This window comes from Trachemys scripta, chromosome 5 (assembly GCF_013100865.1).
Source record: "Trachemys scripta elegans isolate TJP31775 chromosome 5, CAS_Tse_1.0, whole genome shotgun sequence".
Taxonomy (NCBI): Eukaryota; Metazoa; Chordata; order Testudines; family Emydidae; genus Trachemys; species Trachemys scripta.
This window is the reverse complement of record NC_048302.1, coordinates 73,351,793-73,367,806: the sequence shown is the minus strand read 5'-3', so window position 1 is coordinate 73,367,806 and position 16,014 is coordinate 73,351,793. Positions and strand designations below refer to the sequence as shown.

The window sequence follows — 16,014 nt, the reverse complement described above, 5'->3', positions numbered from 1 at the left end:
CTGCCATTGCCCTTTCCGCAATGTTTTTCAGCAGTTTGTCTGCTTCTCTTTTTATCCTTAAAAGGCCCCTTCTCCATACCAGTATATCTGCTTACAAAGAAGAGAGGCTGAGCTAGAAAGGGAAGAGGAGAGTTAAAAGGAATTTGGTTCTAAACCCATAGAATATTTTTTAAACTAGTTAAACACAATGGGCTGTGTGACCCGGCCTGGACCCAACCCAGCAGCTCACGTTGACCACTGAGTGCTTAGAACTTTTGAAATTCTGACCATTTATTTAGATATCTCTTTATACATTTAGGAATGTAACTTCAGACACTCATTTTCAAAAATCTTGTTCCAGATTTTAAAGCATTAACTTTTAGCACTGACAACATTAATTAATCTATTTGTCTCTGTCTCTCCAATATATTTATATAGGAGCTAATGTACAGAAAGGAAAGTATTTGGACACGCCACTACATGCAGCGGCTCAGCAACCCAGTACAGAGATAGTAAATTTACTTCTTGAATTTGGGGCAGACATTAATGCCAAGAATACAGATTTTGAACGGCCTGTAGATTTAGCTGCTCCAAGCAGTTTGGTGGAGAGAATGTTGCTTCTGCATGAAGGTAAGTGGGACAAATATACTTTTGTTCATCGTTCTATACATAGTTTTTGTTCTTGGACAAACTTGAATCAGTAAAAGTTATATGATAATGGGTTTATAAAATGATTGTTTACACTCAGTTAAAAATTCTGCCTCCAGCTATGTAAAGTATTGAAAATATTTTTAAATAGGCCAGTTTTTCAGGTGGTGACATAAGTTGACAGAGCACTATTGAATTTATATCAGCTGAAGATGTGGCCTCCTCGGTTTAACAGATGATGGTACAAACCAAAAAAAAACCAAATAGCTTCAACTTATGGCTAACATGCAGTTTATTTAAAAAAAAACTTGGATTTTTTTTTATTTCATTTTTAAAAAATAGTTCATGGAAATGGAAACATGTGTGCCCAAACTTAATTTTTAGGGCATATTTACAAAGCCGGAGGCCTGGGTTTTCCATGGCTTTACATGCCTAAATTTGTGTGTGCAATTCATATGATTGCACTTATAAATGGTTATTTAAGTTCCCTAAATATTTGTGTGCAATCACATCGCCCGAACAAGTTCAAGCATATTCTGCGTGCATTTGTGCACAAGCTTTGGGCCTCCTGTCTTGAAAATGTGCTGTTTGGTGTCCTAGCATTTATTGATTTGTGTCATAAATAGAACATTATTTCATCAAATTCTTCTATTTGCTTATCCATTTTTATTAATTGATTTTTAAAATATAAGTTGCTAAAGAATAATTTTAAATGTCATTTGTCCAAGAGATTGAAAGTACAGTTTAGTGCTATATATTCTTTTAGATAAAAACCCAGTTTAAAAAAAAAGATGCATTGTACAGGTGTCTTCCAGCGTATGGGTTAGAAATTTATTCTTAAGTAGTTGCATTTAATTGTTTAGAGAATGGGAAGAGGAACAACTCTATTACTGAGTAAGCAGTACTGAGTTAGATATATATATATATATTTTTTAGAGCAGACTTATTTTTGAGTCATACGGGCACAAAAATATTACTTTAATAAATTGTTATGTAGTTTTAAAACCACCAAATGTATTACTCTTAAAGACTATGCATCTGAGAGAGATTTTGGGGAAATCAGGCCCAATATTTTTTTTTCTTTAAAACTGTCCTGTGTGGAATATTATTTTAGATTAAAGTCTTGTACTCTAACTTTCTTTGTGGAATAAATGTTTACAGTTGAATTTAACCATCTGAGAAAGAAGAGTTGATATATACAACCTTAACTTTAACAGCTTAAATAAATACAAGTAAAACATTGCCAAAAATACTACATTAAATAAATGTTAAAGGTCTGCTTTGGAACCACAAAACTGAGGGAAAACATCAGTGATAATCTAACATGAACCTCCAGCTGTGACACGTCATAATAATAATGTCTCAGAGCCAGATTCTGTCAAGCTTTATATGTGGAGAACAGTGGAAAGGAGGGTACAAGTAGCCTCAACTTTCCTCCCTGCATAGCCTGTGTGAGGGCCAGGTGGAATTCCTAGCCTTGCACATAGGGTTGCTCTCCCTATGCTCTGTCATAGGTTCATAGATTCCAAGTCCAGAAGGAACCACTGATCATCTAGTCCAGGGATCGGCAACCTTTGGCACGCGACCCGTCAGGGAACTCTGCTGGCGGGCCGGGACAGTTTGTTTATCTGCAGCATCCGCAGGTAAACAAACCGTCCTGGCCCGCCAGCGGAGTTCCCTAACAGGCCGTATGCCAAAGGTTGCCAATCCTTGATCTAGTCTGACAGACAATAGAACTTTCCCAAAATAATTCTTTTGAACTGGAGCATATCTTATTTTAAAAAATCTAATCTTGATTTAAAAATTATTAGTGATGGAGAATCCACTGTGACCCTTGGTAAATTGTTCCATTGGTTAATTACTCTCACTATAAAAAAAAACAAAAAAGCCTTTCTTCCAGTTTGGATTTGTTTAGCTTCAACTTCCAGCCATTGGATCTTGTGATGTCTTTCTCTGCTGGACTGAAGCGCCCATTACCAACAATAAGTTCCCCAAGGAAGATTCTTAGACTGTGATCAAATCAACTCACCCACCTTTTCTTCGTAACACAGTGCCCTAAAGGAGTAGCTAGCTCTGTAAGGGAAAACTGATGCATTTTGAATGGTGACCATTGAGGAAGCTTTGTGTCCCTGGCACTAATTCAACTCCAGTATCATCATCTGAAGGCTGTTGGTCTAGTTCTTAGAAATCAGATGTAATTTACACACACTAATCACAGCCAGCAGCATTTTTGGAAGCAAAGAGGCCAAAACTGAATAGGCATGAAAGGTGAACTTCCCTTTAACTCCTAAAAGTGGTCCCTACAGGGAAGGGCTGAAATATATTGATGGTGAAACTTGCATTTGTGTAGCATATATTGTACCTATACTATAAATAAAAAGAACTTCAATCTCTGGAGTTGTCAGCAGAGGATCTTTCACGAAAACAATTTTTTTAAATTAAAAAGTATTAGCTATATAAACACAACAGCATGAGTTAATTACTACATAGTCTTCTGGATATTTAGTTTAAATACAAGTTTCCTTGCTCCTTCTGTTTCTTTGATCATTAATAAAGTTTGAGTAGCATAATTTTTATTGTTATATATCTTTGAGAATCTATACTGTGTAAGGTCAATAAGACTGATATATAGAATTTTTAAAAATGCATGTTTGTTAGGTACTCCATAATAATATTAAATATACCCCATGTTGTAAACTCCTAAGGATACTGAACATTTACTTAATTAAATCTCTTATCTGTTTGTAGCTACTCCGTGCTCTCTTTGCCAACTCTGCCGACTATGTATCCGAAATTGCATAGGAAGAGCAAGACTGCATCTTATCCCCCAACTTCAGTTGCCAACAATATTGAAGGATTTTTTACAGTATAGATAAAATAGTGGCTAACCTTTAGAAACTTGAACAAGTACTGTTTTGTCTGTATACTGAATGTTCACATGAAGAACTTCTGAGGAAATAGTCTTTTACATATTACTATACTAAGTCTTTGACACCAAGAGTCGTGATGTAACAATATTTGGGAGCCCTTGAACGACTCGGTGCCAAGGTGCTAATACAACTGAGTAAAATGAAGTGTGCTAATACTCTGGGAAATGATTGTATAGCTAGCTTTAGCTTAACACTTACTAATTAGCTATTTTGCTGATAAAGTTAATGAATTGTATTTGTACGTTATAATCTGTTTGATACATCTGAAACCTCACAGAGTTCCTTTACAAGTATTGGTGAGTTTGTCAGTTTGGATTTATTATTGTATATTTGTAAATGTCTGTTATTTGTGTCTAGACATACCTGGCAATAGGTACGCTCTATAAGTTGGAAAAATAAATAGGTCTCTCAATTTTTCTTTCTTGCTTTCCCTATATAGGCAATTCATAAATGACAACTGATGAGAACTCATTTCAACCCCCTCCACCCCTTTCCCCAGCACACAGTTTTAGAACAAACAAGTATATGGACAGGTGAAATGATTTCCCCCTTCCTCTCCAACACCACTTCCACTACCACAGTTAATTGGAGACCCAGAAGCCATATTTTTTGGCATAACCCTGAAAATAAAACAGAAAATGTCTTCACATCAACACCACTGTTGCCTGACCTTGATCCTACCATTGGCTCCCCTGCTAATGCCTTGAATCCTTACTCATGTAAAGGGCACCTTAGACCCTAGTGCCCTGCCTTTTGCAGGAGATGGTGAGCAATCTGACTCTTCTGCATGTACCATTGCCAGTATGCCACAAGAGCCATTTATTCTGGACAGCAGGCAAACTCATCTCCTTCATAATCACCAGTCATTTGTTTCAGTCAGTGTTTCAGTCACTGGCTTCATCGTGTCATTGAGCTTCTAAGAAGCTGGTTTGATGCCAATGGTATCCTCTGTGAGGACCCGGTGGCTAGTAGGCCCAAGGTTGTGATGATCTTGATGATAAAAATTCTGTATGTCATCCTCACTAATCACAGAGGTGTATAATGGTTTGTGGATGAGCCTGCATTTCAGTCAGGTAATACTAAGTTTTCCAGGGCTCAGAGGAAGCCATATCCATGGCATATCTGGAGCAAACTTGGCTCTCCTCCTCCTTCTCAAGATATACCATCCTAGCATGGTCAGATGTTGTGTTCCCTTATTTTCTCAAGATATACCATCTCCCTTATCTCCCCACTCTCCCTGCTAGTCTCCTATTTCCTCTGTCCCAACCCTTCTCCCCAAGGCCCTTATAGCAACTGTTGCTTGGTTGCTATCTTGCTGGCTTGCTCTCTAACAGATTCACTCTCACTCATTCTCTCCTGCGTGTTTGGTTGTTTAATCAGAATGGACTTATGATCCCAGGTTTGCAGAACAAATGAGTGGCTAGACTACTGAATGGTAAAAATGGAACCTGCTGACTTAGTCAAGCCTGTGGCTTTTGAAAATCTAGATTGAGCAGATGGCTCCTTAACCGTGTCCTGATACTACCCTCTTGTATTAATCAGGGCATTTGGGCCTGACTAGCAAGCTGTTCTGAAAATCCAAGTCCCAATTAGGCAATAGCCACTTGCCCTATGCATCCTATTGAAAATTTTGGCATAAATCTTTAGAGAGTGAAAACACCTAATCTTAATGCAAAATATTGAAATTACATTGTAATAATGAAACAAAAGCACGACACAAAGTTTTCTCTAAATCTCTTGGATTAATCATACTTTAGTATTTTAAATTTAATAAATTATACAGAGTATGGGCCCTATTTGTAAAGGAGAAACAAAATGATTCCTTCTACAAAAAGTCATGTTTCAATTTGGATGCCTGTTTGTAAATATTCTCTTTGCTCTTCGACATTCAGAATGTGTCTACAGTACACGGAATGAATCGCAGAAAAACACTGTAACACATTCATTCATAAGATGTTAAAAACATTTTTGTTTTATGTATTATATTAAAATTAATCAGTGAGAGGGCTAAAATTTTTGAAAGCAGCCAAAAGACTGTCAGTATGACATAGGCTCCTTGATGCTTGTGAAAGTTTTATCCTAGGACACTTTAAAATGTTTTAATTTCACAATTTCTAATAACTTAAACCAAAGCACTTAACCTAATCCAATTAATATAAAATTCCATCTCTGAGGAAGATTCAAAGGCAGGCTAGCCATAAGGTAAAAATTCAAAAGCCATTCCACGCAGGATTCATCTCCACTCAGGCTTTTCCTTCTCACCTATGAAGCTGTCTGATTATCTTGCCTTGTCCCTGTAACCTGTCATGATAGCATATTTGATACATATGGTATGAAAGGGGAAAAAACCCACCATCCCCAACATCTGTTCTGAATGTATATTTTTTGAATTGCCATTTATGCTCCTTTATCACATCATCGCTTTTGGAATGAAAATACAGCTGTTCCTCAAAGCAACACTGTAGTCTGGATCCCCAAAAAGAAAAACATGATGAGTGCTGTACCCTCTTTTTATTGTCTCTTTGAAGTTTCTGTTTGGATTAAATAGACAAGAGGAATGTTGCTTTCCTCTTTTCAAAAGCTTCTGCCCATTCAGTTCTGAGGTTGTTCCCAATCAGACCGTCATAGTGTTATTTTTAATCTGTATTCCTTTATAGGGAAATTCTTTGCTATGGGCTACTGGAATCCATCCCCTATATTGGCACTGCTTTTCTCTTCAAAACTAGATAAACTAGCCTCTTAGGCTTCAAATCTGCCATTGATTACATGGAATATAATTCAGATTTTCATGTAATTTAAAAAAGTGACAGAAAACATGCATTGTTCTGTGCAGACTTCTATGTGCAACTCATGTCAGATTACATTTACACACAAAAAAATCCCATCCTTGAAAAGAAGTGAAAATAGTTAAATAAGCATGTTGTACATATTATTTGTTGGAAGAACACCCTAAAAAAAATCCATCACTGTCAATAGCTCTGGATTTACAAGGTTATTCTCCCTTGGCTCACACAATGCCAGAGGTGTCCTATTTTCTCAGAAAAAAAGCAAGCAAACAATTCAAAAAACAGCCTATCATGCTGAGCACTATTGTCTCATTGTTTCCTTGTTCTTCCCCACCTGTGGTCTGTAGCCAGTTGTTGTCTCTTGTCTTAAACTTAGATTGTAAGTTCTTTGGGGCAGGGATTGTCTTTTTTGTTTTCTGTTGTATAGCCTCTAGCCCAGTGGAATCCTAGTCAGTAGCTAGGGCTCAGAGGCACTACAAAAATACAAATAAATAATAATAATCATGATCACATATTGTATACAATTCATTACCTGATTACAACCACAGCCACTCATATGCAATCAATTTTGATAGTTAAATATAACATTTACATTTCTAACAAAAAACTAACTAGAGCTGGTCAAAAACTTCCCAGCAAGATCTTTTTCAATGGAAAATGCCTCTTCAATCGCAATGAACATTTTTACAAATAATAATAATAATAATTTGGCTGAAATTTGTCAAAAACTCACTTCACAACAACATCTTTAAAAGTTTTCAAAAAGTTTAATTCTATTTCAGTGAGAAAAAAATTCACTTTTTTTAACTTTTTTCTTTTGGAAAAAGAGTGGGTAAGTAAACAAATGTAGGAGTGAGTGAGAGGTTCCCCCTCCCCAATAAAAGTAAATGACTTTGTTGGTGAAAAAGCAAAAAGTTTCATGGAACATTTCAAGCAAATCAATTTTTTAAAATTTCTTTCCAGAAACAATAATGGAAACATTTAGATATGTGAGAATATATGATTTTCTCACAGAAGAGAAGCAAAAAAACACAACAGGAATTTTGAATACTTACCCACTGAAAAGTGGTAGATGCAATAATAGCCAGCTACAAAATAGCCACTTTAGAGCTAAAGCTGCTGGACTTTGCCAAATTTAAAGGGATACCTGTCCCCACCCCACACCAGGAATGCTGGGGAAATGTTCCTGTACAGGACAACTCTCCACAGGGGAGACTCAGTAGGGATTAGCAATTGCAAAGGAAGGGATTTCTGGAGTTAGGACTATATTTGTAGAAAAAAATGTATGTAAAAAGTATTAAGGGATGCATCTGTGGGAGCCCAACACAATCAGAGCCGAGCTCTTCTCCACTAAGGCTCTGTAAAACTCAACACAGAAAGTAATAAAAAAAGAGAGTGCATGGCTTAGGGAAATGGGATATGGAGTCTTCTAGGCTGTTTGTTTGAATCCAGTCTAGATCAGTAATAACCAAAAGGTTTTATCTTATAGGAACAGGGAAATGAATTGGTTGTCACAGCCCACTTTCTAGAGAACATGTCTACATCAAAACGTAGTGGTGATTGTGATTTTGTGAACTGTTACCTCTGTTGGCAACTGTTTGTTACCCCCCAAATAAGACCAGAGACTGAGTAGGTCTGGAAATAAAACTAGAAGCAAGGCTCATGTTGGAGCAGCTGTGAGGATGATTGCAGTTCTGTTGCCCATGCTGACCCTGCTCTAGGAATACATAGTAATCTGCAGGTCTGTCAATCTGAATCTTTTACAAGCATGAAACTAATTTAAGTAGGGGAGAAATAGCAACTCTACATATCAACAGATATTTAAAAAGCAACATAGCTGTTTACCTATTGAAAAACTTTATATGGTGCTTGTCTCTGCAGCATGTGGTCGTAGTGTTTATTATCCTGAAAGAAAGTGTGGGTGAAATCCTGATCCCATTGAAGTCAATGACAAGACTCCCATTGCCTTTAGTTGGGCCAGGATTTCACTCCTGGTGTTTAAATAACCACTTTCAGGTTTTGGATTAGAACTGTACACTTGGACTCTGCAGGAAGATAGATCCCGAATGAAGAAGTATTTGGGTTTGTTATTCACTGGCTTTTTGAATGCTTCAAAAAAGACATTTAGGGACCCAAATAAAGCAAGATCTAATCTCTCATTTCCATTCACTGAAATATATGTGAGAAGATTTGATTGTGCATTTTCAGTTTTCATAGAATTGTAGGATTGGAAGGGATCTCAAGAGGACTTCTAGTCCAGTCCCCTGCACTCAAGGCAAGACTAAGTATTATCTAGATAATCCCTGACAGGTGTTTGTCCAACCTGCTCTTAAAAATCCCCAATGATGGAGATTCCACAACCTCCCTAGACAATTTATTCCAGTGCTTAACCACTCTGACAATTAGGAAGTTTTTCCTAATGTCCAACCTAAACCGCCCTTGTTGCAATTTAAGCTCTTTGCTTCTTGTCCTATCCTCAGAGGTTAGGAAGAACAATTTTTCTCTCTCCTCTTTGTAACAACATTTTATGTACTTGAAAACTTATCATGTCCCCTCTCAGTCTTCTCTTCTCCAGATTAAACAAACCCATTTTTTTCAATCTTGCTCCAATTTGTCCACATCTTTCCTGAAATGATGGCACCCAGAACTGGACACAATACTCCAGCTGAGGCCTAATCAGCGCGGAGTAGAGTGGAAGAATTACTTCTCATGTCTTGCTTACAATACTCCAGCTAATATATCCCAGAATGATTTTTTTTTTTTGCAACAGCATTACACTGTTGACTCATATTTAGCTTGTGATCCACTATGACCCCCAGATCCCTTTCCGCAGTACCCCTTCCTAAACAGTCATTTCCCATTTTGTATGTGTGCAACTGATTGTTCCTTCCTAAGTGGAGTACTTTGCATTTGTCCTTATTGAATTTCATCCTATTTACTTCCGACCATTTCTCCAGATCATTTTGAATTTTAATCCTATCCTCCAAAGCATTTGCAAACCCTCCCAGCTTGGTATCGTCTGCAGACTTTATAAGTGTACTCTCTATAACATTATCTAAATCATTGATGAAGATATTGAACAGAACCAGACCCAGAACCGATCCCTGTTAGACCCCACTTGATATGCTCTTCCAACTTGACTGTGAACCACTGATAACTGCTCTCTGGGAACAGTTTTCCAACCAGTTTTGCACCCACCTTATAGTAGCTCCATCTAGGGTGTATTTCCATAGTATTTTTAAAAGACGGTCATGTGAGACAATATCAAAAGCCAAGTCAAGGTATACCACATCTACTGCTTCCCCCCATACCCTGTTAAAGAAAGCTATTGGGTTGGTTTGACATGATTTGTTCTTGACAAATCCATGCTGTTACTTATCACCTTATTATTGTCTAGGAGTTTGCAAACTGGTTCCTTAATTATTTGCTCCATTGTCTTCCCGGGTACTGACATTAAGCTGACTGGTCTGAAATTCTCCTGTTGGCCTTATTCCCCTTTTTATAAATTGGCACTATATTTTCCCTTTTCCAGTCCTTTGGCATCTCCCATCTTTCATGACTTTTCGAAGATAATCGCTAATGGATCTGATAGCTCCTCAGTCAACTCCTTGAGTATTTTATGATATGTTTAATCAGGCCCTGGTTGACTTGAGGTATTATAATGCCTGTACAAAATTATATAAATTTTGATGGTTTACCTGAAGTTCCATGATTTTTCTATTTTTGTTTTTAAATGATTTAGTAACTTAGGCAATGTTACATTCAAGTGTACATGCCATATGGCACTGTCTAGAGTGAATTACAATATTTAAAGCAAGAGTTGCAATAACACAAACCAAACAGATTAAAGATTATATAAAGGTCTCAGCATAAACAAAATGCTAGTATACATTCATAGCCAATGACAAATAGTGCCCAAAATATATTGTAGAGTGGGACATTTCTGAACCTCCATACCTTCCACACAAATCAGTTATCCCAAATAAAACCAAATAATAATTGTGGTGTTCTTCCCTGCTCCCTAACAGCTCCTCTGCAGTAACTCCCACCACAGCTCCTCTATTCCTCCTGAAGATGATCTAGTAGCCAATTTCTGCTCAGCTCCTTGCCTCCATTCCTGTTTGAAAAACAGCCAACTGCCCTACTCCAAATTTCTGTCTCCCAGTAGCTGGGTCAAAAGCCTGCCTGTTTCCCCTTGCATCCACCTTTTCCAGGTCATAGGCTCCTACCTGCTACCTCCTTGAAATAACAAGTTGGCCAGCAATTCATTCTGCCTCAATTTTCTCCCACTAGGACCCACTCAAGCTTCCTGAGTTGGGAGTGGAGCTATGCACTAGGGCTGTACCTGATGAGTCATTCTATGAACTCTGGGGCTTCTCTGAATTTATCCCAAATAAGACTAGAAAGGCAGCCTGTGACCATAATTTGATCTCAGTACTGCTCTCTATATGTTTAATAGAAAGATGAACTCTATTAGGGTCTAGAAGCCAGTAGGCTCACCAACTCTCCCTCTGCTAATAGCACTCTGTGGTGCTGCTGAATGGAAGGCGTTGGAAGCTGCCAGCCTCTCCTTCCATCCATCCAGTCACCTGTCCTCCTTTGTTTTGTTGGAAGAAGGGGAAAAGAAAAAGAAGAGGGAAACAAAGCTTTTATTTGTTTAAAGAAAAAGGGAGGGGATTTATTAATTGATAAGGCTTAGCCCTATTAGCCCCTCGTTACCTGCCCGGTTGTTCAAAACTACTTCAAAAGGCCCATCTTCAGTTTGTGGAGGAACACACCATCCAGATCCACCAAACATTTATGCAGGTGAATGATTTAATGCTTATGAGCAGCTCTGTTGAACTCACTGTGACTATAAGTGTGCATAATTATATGTATAAGTGTTTGCAGGATCAGACCCTTATTAAGTACTATCAACAAACTGACTCTAAGAAAAGTAAACGAATGATCCGAGATACTGGAATTATTAAACTCTAGAAGCTGTAATATAAAGAATGATTACATAGGTGTATCTCAGGTGAAACAATTGAACTATTAAGCTTAATTTAGTATGTAAATAAAAAAGACAAGCTCTAAAATGAAAAGAGAACAATGATCCAAGGTTGGAATTAACATTTACCTAACTAACCAATAGTAAAATTAGAGTCTCACAAAGGAAGGAAAAGAAATCTAAATATTTTCCAGGGACTCAGGATCAGACATCAAAAGTGAGCTGCACCTTGTATGTTTACAGTTTTCTATTTAGCTTTCTTGGCTTTTTTTCTTTTTTAATAGCCTGGCTGTAAGGGCAAGAAAGGGTTAAATCTGAAGGATTTGGATAGATGACAAAAAGGTGGTGTGGATTCTGATCTCGTTTACACCAGTGTAAATCCAGAGTAACATCACTGACTTTGGTAGAGTTAGTCAAGATTTATACTGGTGTAAACGAGATCACAATTTGATCCAGTAACTTCCTATGCTGATTTTCTTGTTGGTACACTTCTACCCCAATATAATACGACCCGATATAACATGAATTCGGCTATAACACGGTAAAGCAGTGCTCCGGGGGGGTGGGGGGGGGGGCAGGGCTGCGCACTCCGGTGGATCAAAGCAAGTTCGATATAACGCGGTTTCACCTATAACGCGTTAAAATTTTTTGGCTCCCAAGGACAGCGTTCTATCGAGGTAGAGGTGTAGAATTACAATAGAATTGTCCCCCATTAAATGTAGCACATGAAATTACAGCAAACTATTTGATCCCTTTTTGGGTGGGGTACCTACCATACCTAGGATTTAAACAGCAGATGTACAGATTATTATGGGGACTACCTTGGAGTTTAAGAATGCACAGATTATTCTCATTAATTATTGTTTATATTTCAGTATTGCCCAGGGGCCCGAAAAGTATTGGGTTCCCATTGTTTTAGGCAGCCTACAAAAACACTTATTATACGTCTCCAGAAGAATTGTGTCTTCAACAGAACTAACTACATGAAGCTAGTGAGATAATTCGGAAACAATCCAAACACCGCAGTAAAAAAATTCAGAACTTGCAAAATAGATTCTCTTTACATAGCAAAGGTTGTGGAAGGAAGCCACAGTAAACTATGGAATCTATCCTAAATGTCAGTTAGAACCATTGTTCCACAGTTATTTATAGCAGGTGTCAGCTGGACTGCTTTGCCCTTATTATTCTTCCAAAACCTTTATATTTAGGCTTGACTGATAATAGTGATGTTTATTTTCAAGCTTTTTTATTTTTAGCAATTTAAATTTTTACTGTTATGGAAAATTGGGGGGTGTCAGACATTAATTATTTAATGACAGTAGACTTAAGATTCAAAAAGTTAAAGATTTATAGCTGTTAAAACACAAAGTCAACATCACATGTCAAAATATACAAAGTAAATATCCATAAACCAAACTCTAATAAGTTTTCAAAGAACATCTTTCTTACTTTGCTATTTGTAAATTTTGATTATTATTAATGAAAATATTTGGGGGGGGGGATCTCTGTGTATATGGTGAAATCGACATTTACTGATAAAAAGATAATCTTTCCAAGCCTATTTATATTGCACTGTAATTTTACATGGGTACAAATATACTCTATAATGAAATCCTGACTTCCTTAGTTAGGCCTGTTTTCTCTATGCTGCTTAAGTGGCTACATTCTGGGCAGAGTCAGACAGGCAAGAATTCCCTCAGTGTAGGGAAACTCTTAGCTGGTTTAAAGCTGGCATAAGTGTCACTAGCATAGGAGAAGAAACTGTTCTATCTTACATTGGGGCCAGATGACGCAGATCAGGGAGCTCCAACAAGTTCCTTACCAGCTGTCCCTCTCCATTGAGCCATCCAGGTCTCTGGAACAGGAAGAAATCATCCCTCAGTTTTGCAGTAGCCTTTACTCGGGCAAAACTCCCATTGATTGGTTTTCCTGAGAAAGGACCAATCAGAGAAGAAGGAAGGACTTCAAGATTTGTCCCATGGAAAAAGACACATTTCTTGTTCTAAAGATGATCACTCATTTCTTTTAACTTTTCTTTGATTTGGGGTGGAGAATAAGGACACACATGGTGCAAATATTCCACAAAATGTCTGACTGAAAGAGCAACCTTTGTAGAAGGGAAATCTTTAAAGAATTGTATATCATTCCTTGGCTTTTTTTTGCCTCTGTCGTTAACATGCTCCCATTTACTTAAGAGACAAACTGCAGAGTTCTTGAATCTTCACTAACTTCAGTTTCTGAATGCTCTCAATGCAGAGTTCCATGTAGAGTGCATTATGACAATGCTGAGGTAACCAAAGCAGAGATAATCATGACAAGGTCCACAAGAGTTAGAAAAGTGGGCACTTCTCTCAACAAGTTGGAGAAACTGGAGAAAATTTTGTTGACCACAGATGCTACCTGTGCATCCAGGAGTAGGCTTGAGTCTCAGAGTACCCTTCCAACTGCACACCTGTGTTAAAAATGGCAGTGACCTGTCTGCAATAAGATAAGGGGTGCTGATATAAATTTCACCAACTCTTCCATTTGCTTCGCAGAATGCATGTACAGTTAACAACTGCACTTAATTTTGAAATGCATTGTTAATGAAAATATCTCTTTTTCAGAGTTTGTGGTTAGAGGAATACGTGAAAATCTAATAAGTGGAGAAAAATTACAAAGGCACACTGTTAGCAAGCCCATAAACTTAGTTGAAAGACATTTTTATTATCCAAACTATTAAATATTCAATATTTTAATATTAAAATATTAGATAATAAAGAATAACTTCTGTTAAGTTTACCACCTGTATGCCTTTGGAATTCTTCTCCCTTTACCAGGACTTCATTTCTTCCTCTCACCTCAGATTCTGAAACAGATTATTTTCAATAATCATGGCTTTGGGAGACCAGTTGGCTAATATGATGGAGAGCCTTTGACCTGTGGATAATTGGTTTAAATCCAGCCTAGGTCACAAAAGAAGCAAACATTTTCTTATTACTGGATATGTATCCAATTATCTTCGTGATCTGAGCATGGTTGTCTCAGTAATGTTTCTACTGGATATTCCCATAAATATACCATGCTCAATTAGTACTCTTGTTGGCAATCTCAGTGGACAGGCCAATGAGTTAATGGGCTGAGGTAACTTTTTGCTGCCCATGCTGTACCTGTCAAGTGGATAAGGAGAAGATTTCAGTTTCTGGGGCTGTACAGTACAGTACCTTTCTTAAGCATTGTATTAGGCCATCAAATCCATAAGTCATCTCATATGACTCCTTTACATGTCTCAAATTGATACTCCACACAAACAGATAAGATCATTTTGATGTAATATCCCTTCAACATACACACTGCCCTAACATATTCAAATTACAAGCATAAACAGTTAATACACCTCTACCACGATATAATGCGGCCTGATATAACATGAATTTGGATATAACGTTGTAAAGCAGCACTCTGGGGGGCAGGGGAGAGCTGCGGGGCTGCACACTCCGGCGGATCAAAGCAAGTTTGATATAACGTGGTTTCACCTATAACGCGGTAAGATTTTTTGGCTCCCGAGGACAGCGTTATATCGGGGTAGAGGTGTATATATATAGGTTTGAAAGTATCACATTTTAAACTGTATGAAAAAGCAATTTTGCCCCAATACTTGAATTAATTATGGACACAGAAGCTAATTTTGCCTGAGCTAAAGTAATTTATTTAATTAAAAATAGCTAATAATAGTGAGATGTAAATAATAAGGAGGACAGGTTACTGTTCTACAGTAATCTGAATCACTTGGTTAAATGGTCACAAGTCAACAAAATGTGTTTTAATACAGCCAAAGGACAAGTTATATATCAGGGAACTATGGGTTATACCTACAGGATAGGAGACCGTCTTGGAAAGCAGTAACTCAAAGAAGGATGTTGGGGTCAATGTAGATAACATGAGCTCTCAATGCAATGCTGTGGCAAAAAGGGCTAATGCAATCCTTGGATGTATAAAAAGGAACAATCAAGTAGAAGTAGGGAAGTGATCTTGCCCCTGTACACAGCATTGGTAAGACCACTACTACAATACTGTGGTCAGTTGTGGTGCCTGAACTTCATTAAAATAGGGAAATACTGGAGAGTGTTCAAAAGAGGGCCACAAAAGTGATCAAGGGGCTTGAAAACAAGCATTACAATGTCAGATTGCTTAAGGCAGAGGTTCTCAAACTTTAGCAACCCAAGGACCCCCCTTTTCATTTAAAATTATTCGGGGACCCCCCCAAGCCCCTCGCTCACCCTTGCCCTGCCCCACCCCCTTCTCTGAGGCCCCACCCTGCTCAACCCATCCCCCCTCTCTCCTCACTCACTTTCATCAGGCTGGGACAGGGGATTGGGGTGCGGGAGGGGGTTTGTGCTCTGGGAGGGAATTTGGGTGTGGGAGGGGGTGAGGAGTGCGGGCTCCGGCCGGGCAGTGCTTACCTTGGGCGGCTCCTGAAAGTGACTGGCACATCCCTCTGGCAGCAGCTCCTAGGTGGTGGGGGCAGGGGATCTCCACAGGCTGCCCCTGCCCACAGGCACTGCCCCTGCAACTCCCATTGGCCACAGTTCCTGGCCAATGGGAGCTGCAGAGTCGACACTCGCGGCGGAGGCAGCGCGTGGAACCCCCCTGCCCCTCCGCACCTCGAGGGGCTGCTAATAGGTTCTGGGAACAGTGCGGG

General features: G+C 38.4%; 1 protein-coding gene and 1 long non-coding RNA gene across 4 annotated transcripts in view; one reads left to right on the top strand and one right to left on the bottom strand.

The window, feature by feature from the left end:
- Nucleotides 1-6,850, top strand: part of ASB5 (ankyrin repeat and SOCS box containing 5) — a 64,518-nt gene extending 57,668 nt beyond the window's left edge. For all 3 annotated transcript variants that reach the window (XM_034770943.1, XM_034770944.1, XM_034770945.1), the window contains exons 6-7: nucleotides 418-609; nucleotides 3,376-6,850. In XM_034770943.1, the coding sequence (XP_034626834.1) occupies nucleotides 418-609; nucleotides 3,376-3,503 (320 nt within the window). In that variant the 3' untranslated portion in view covers nucleotides 3,504-6,850. The remainder of the gene's footprint in view (nucleotides 1-417; nucleotides 610-3,375) is intronic.
- Nucleotides 1-16,014, bottom strand: part of LOC117877651 — an 85,385-nt gene that overhangs the window by 63,156 nt on the left and 6,215 nt on the right. The window lies entirely within an intron of this gene.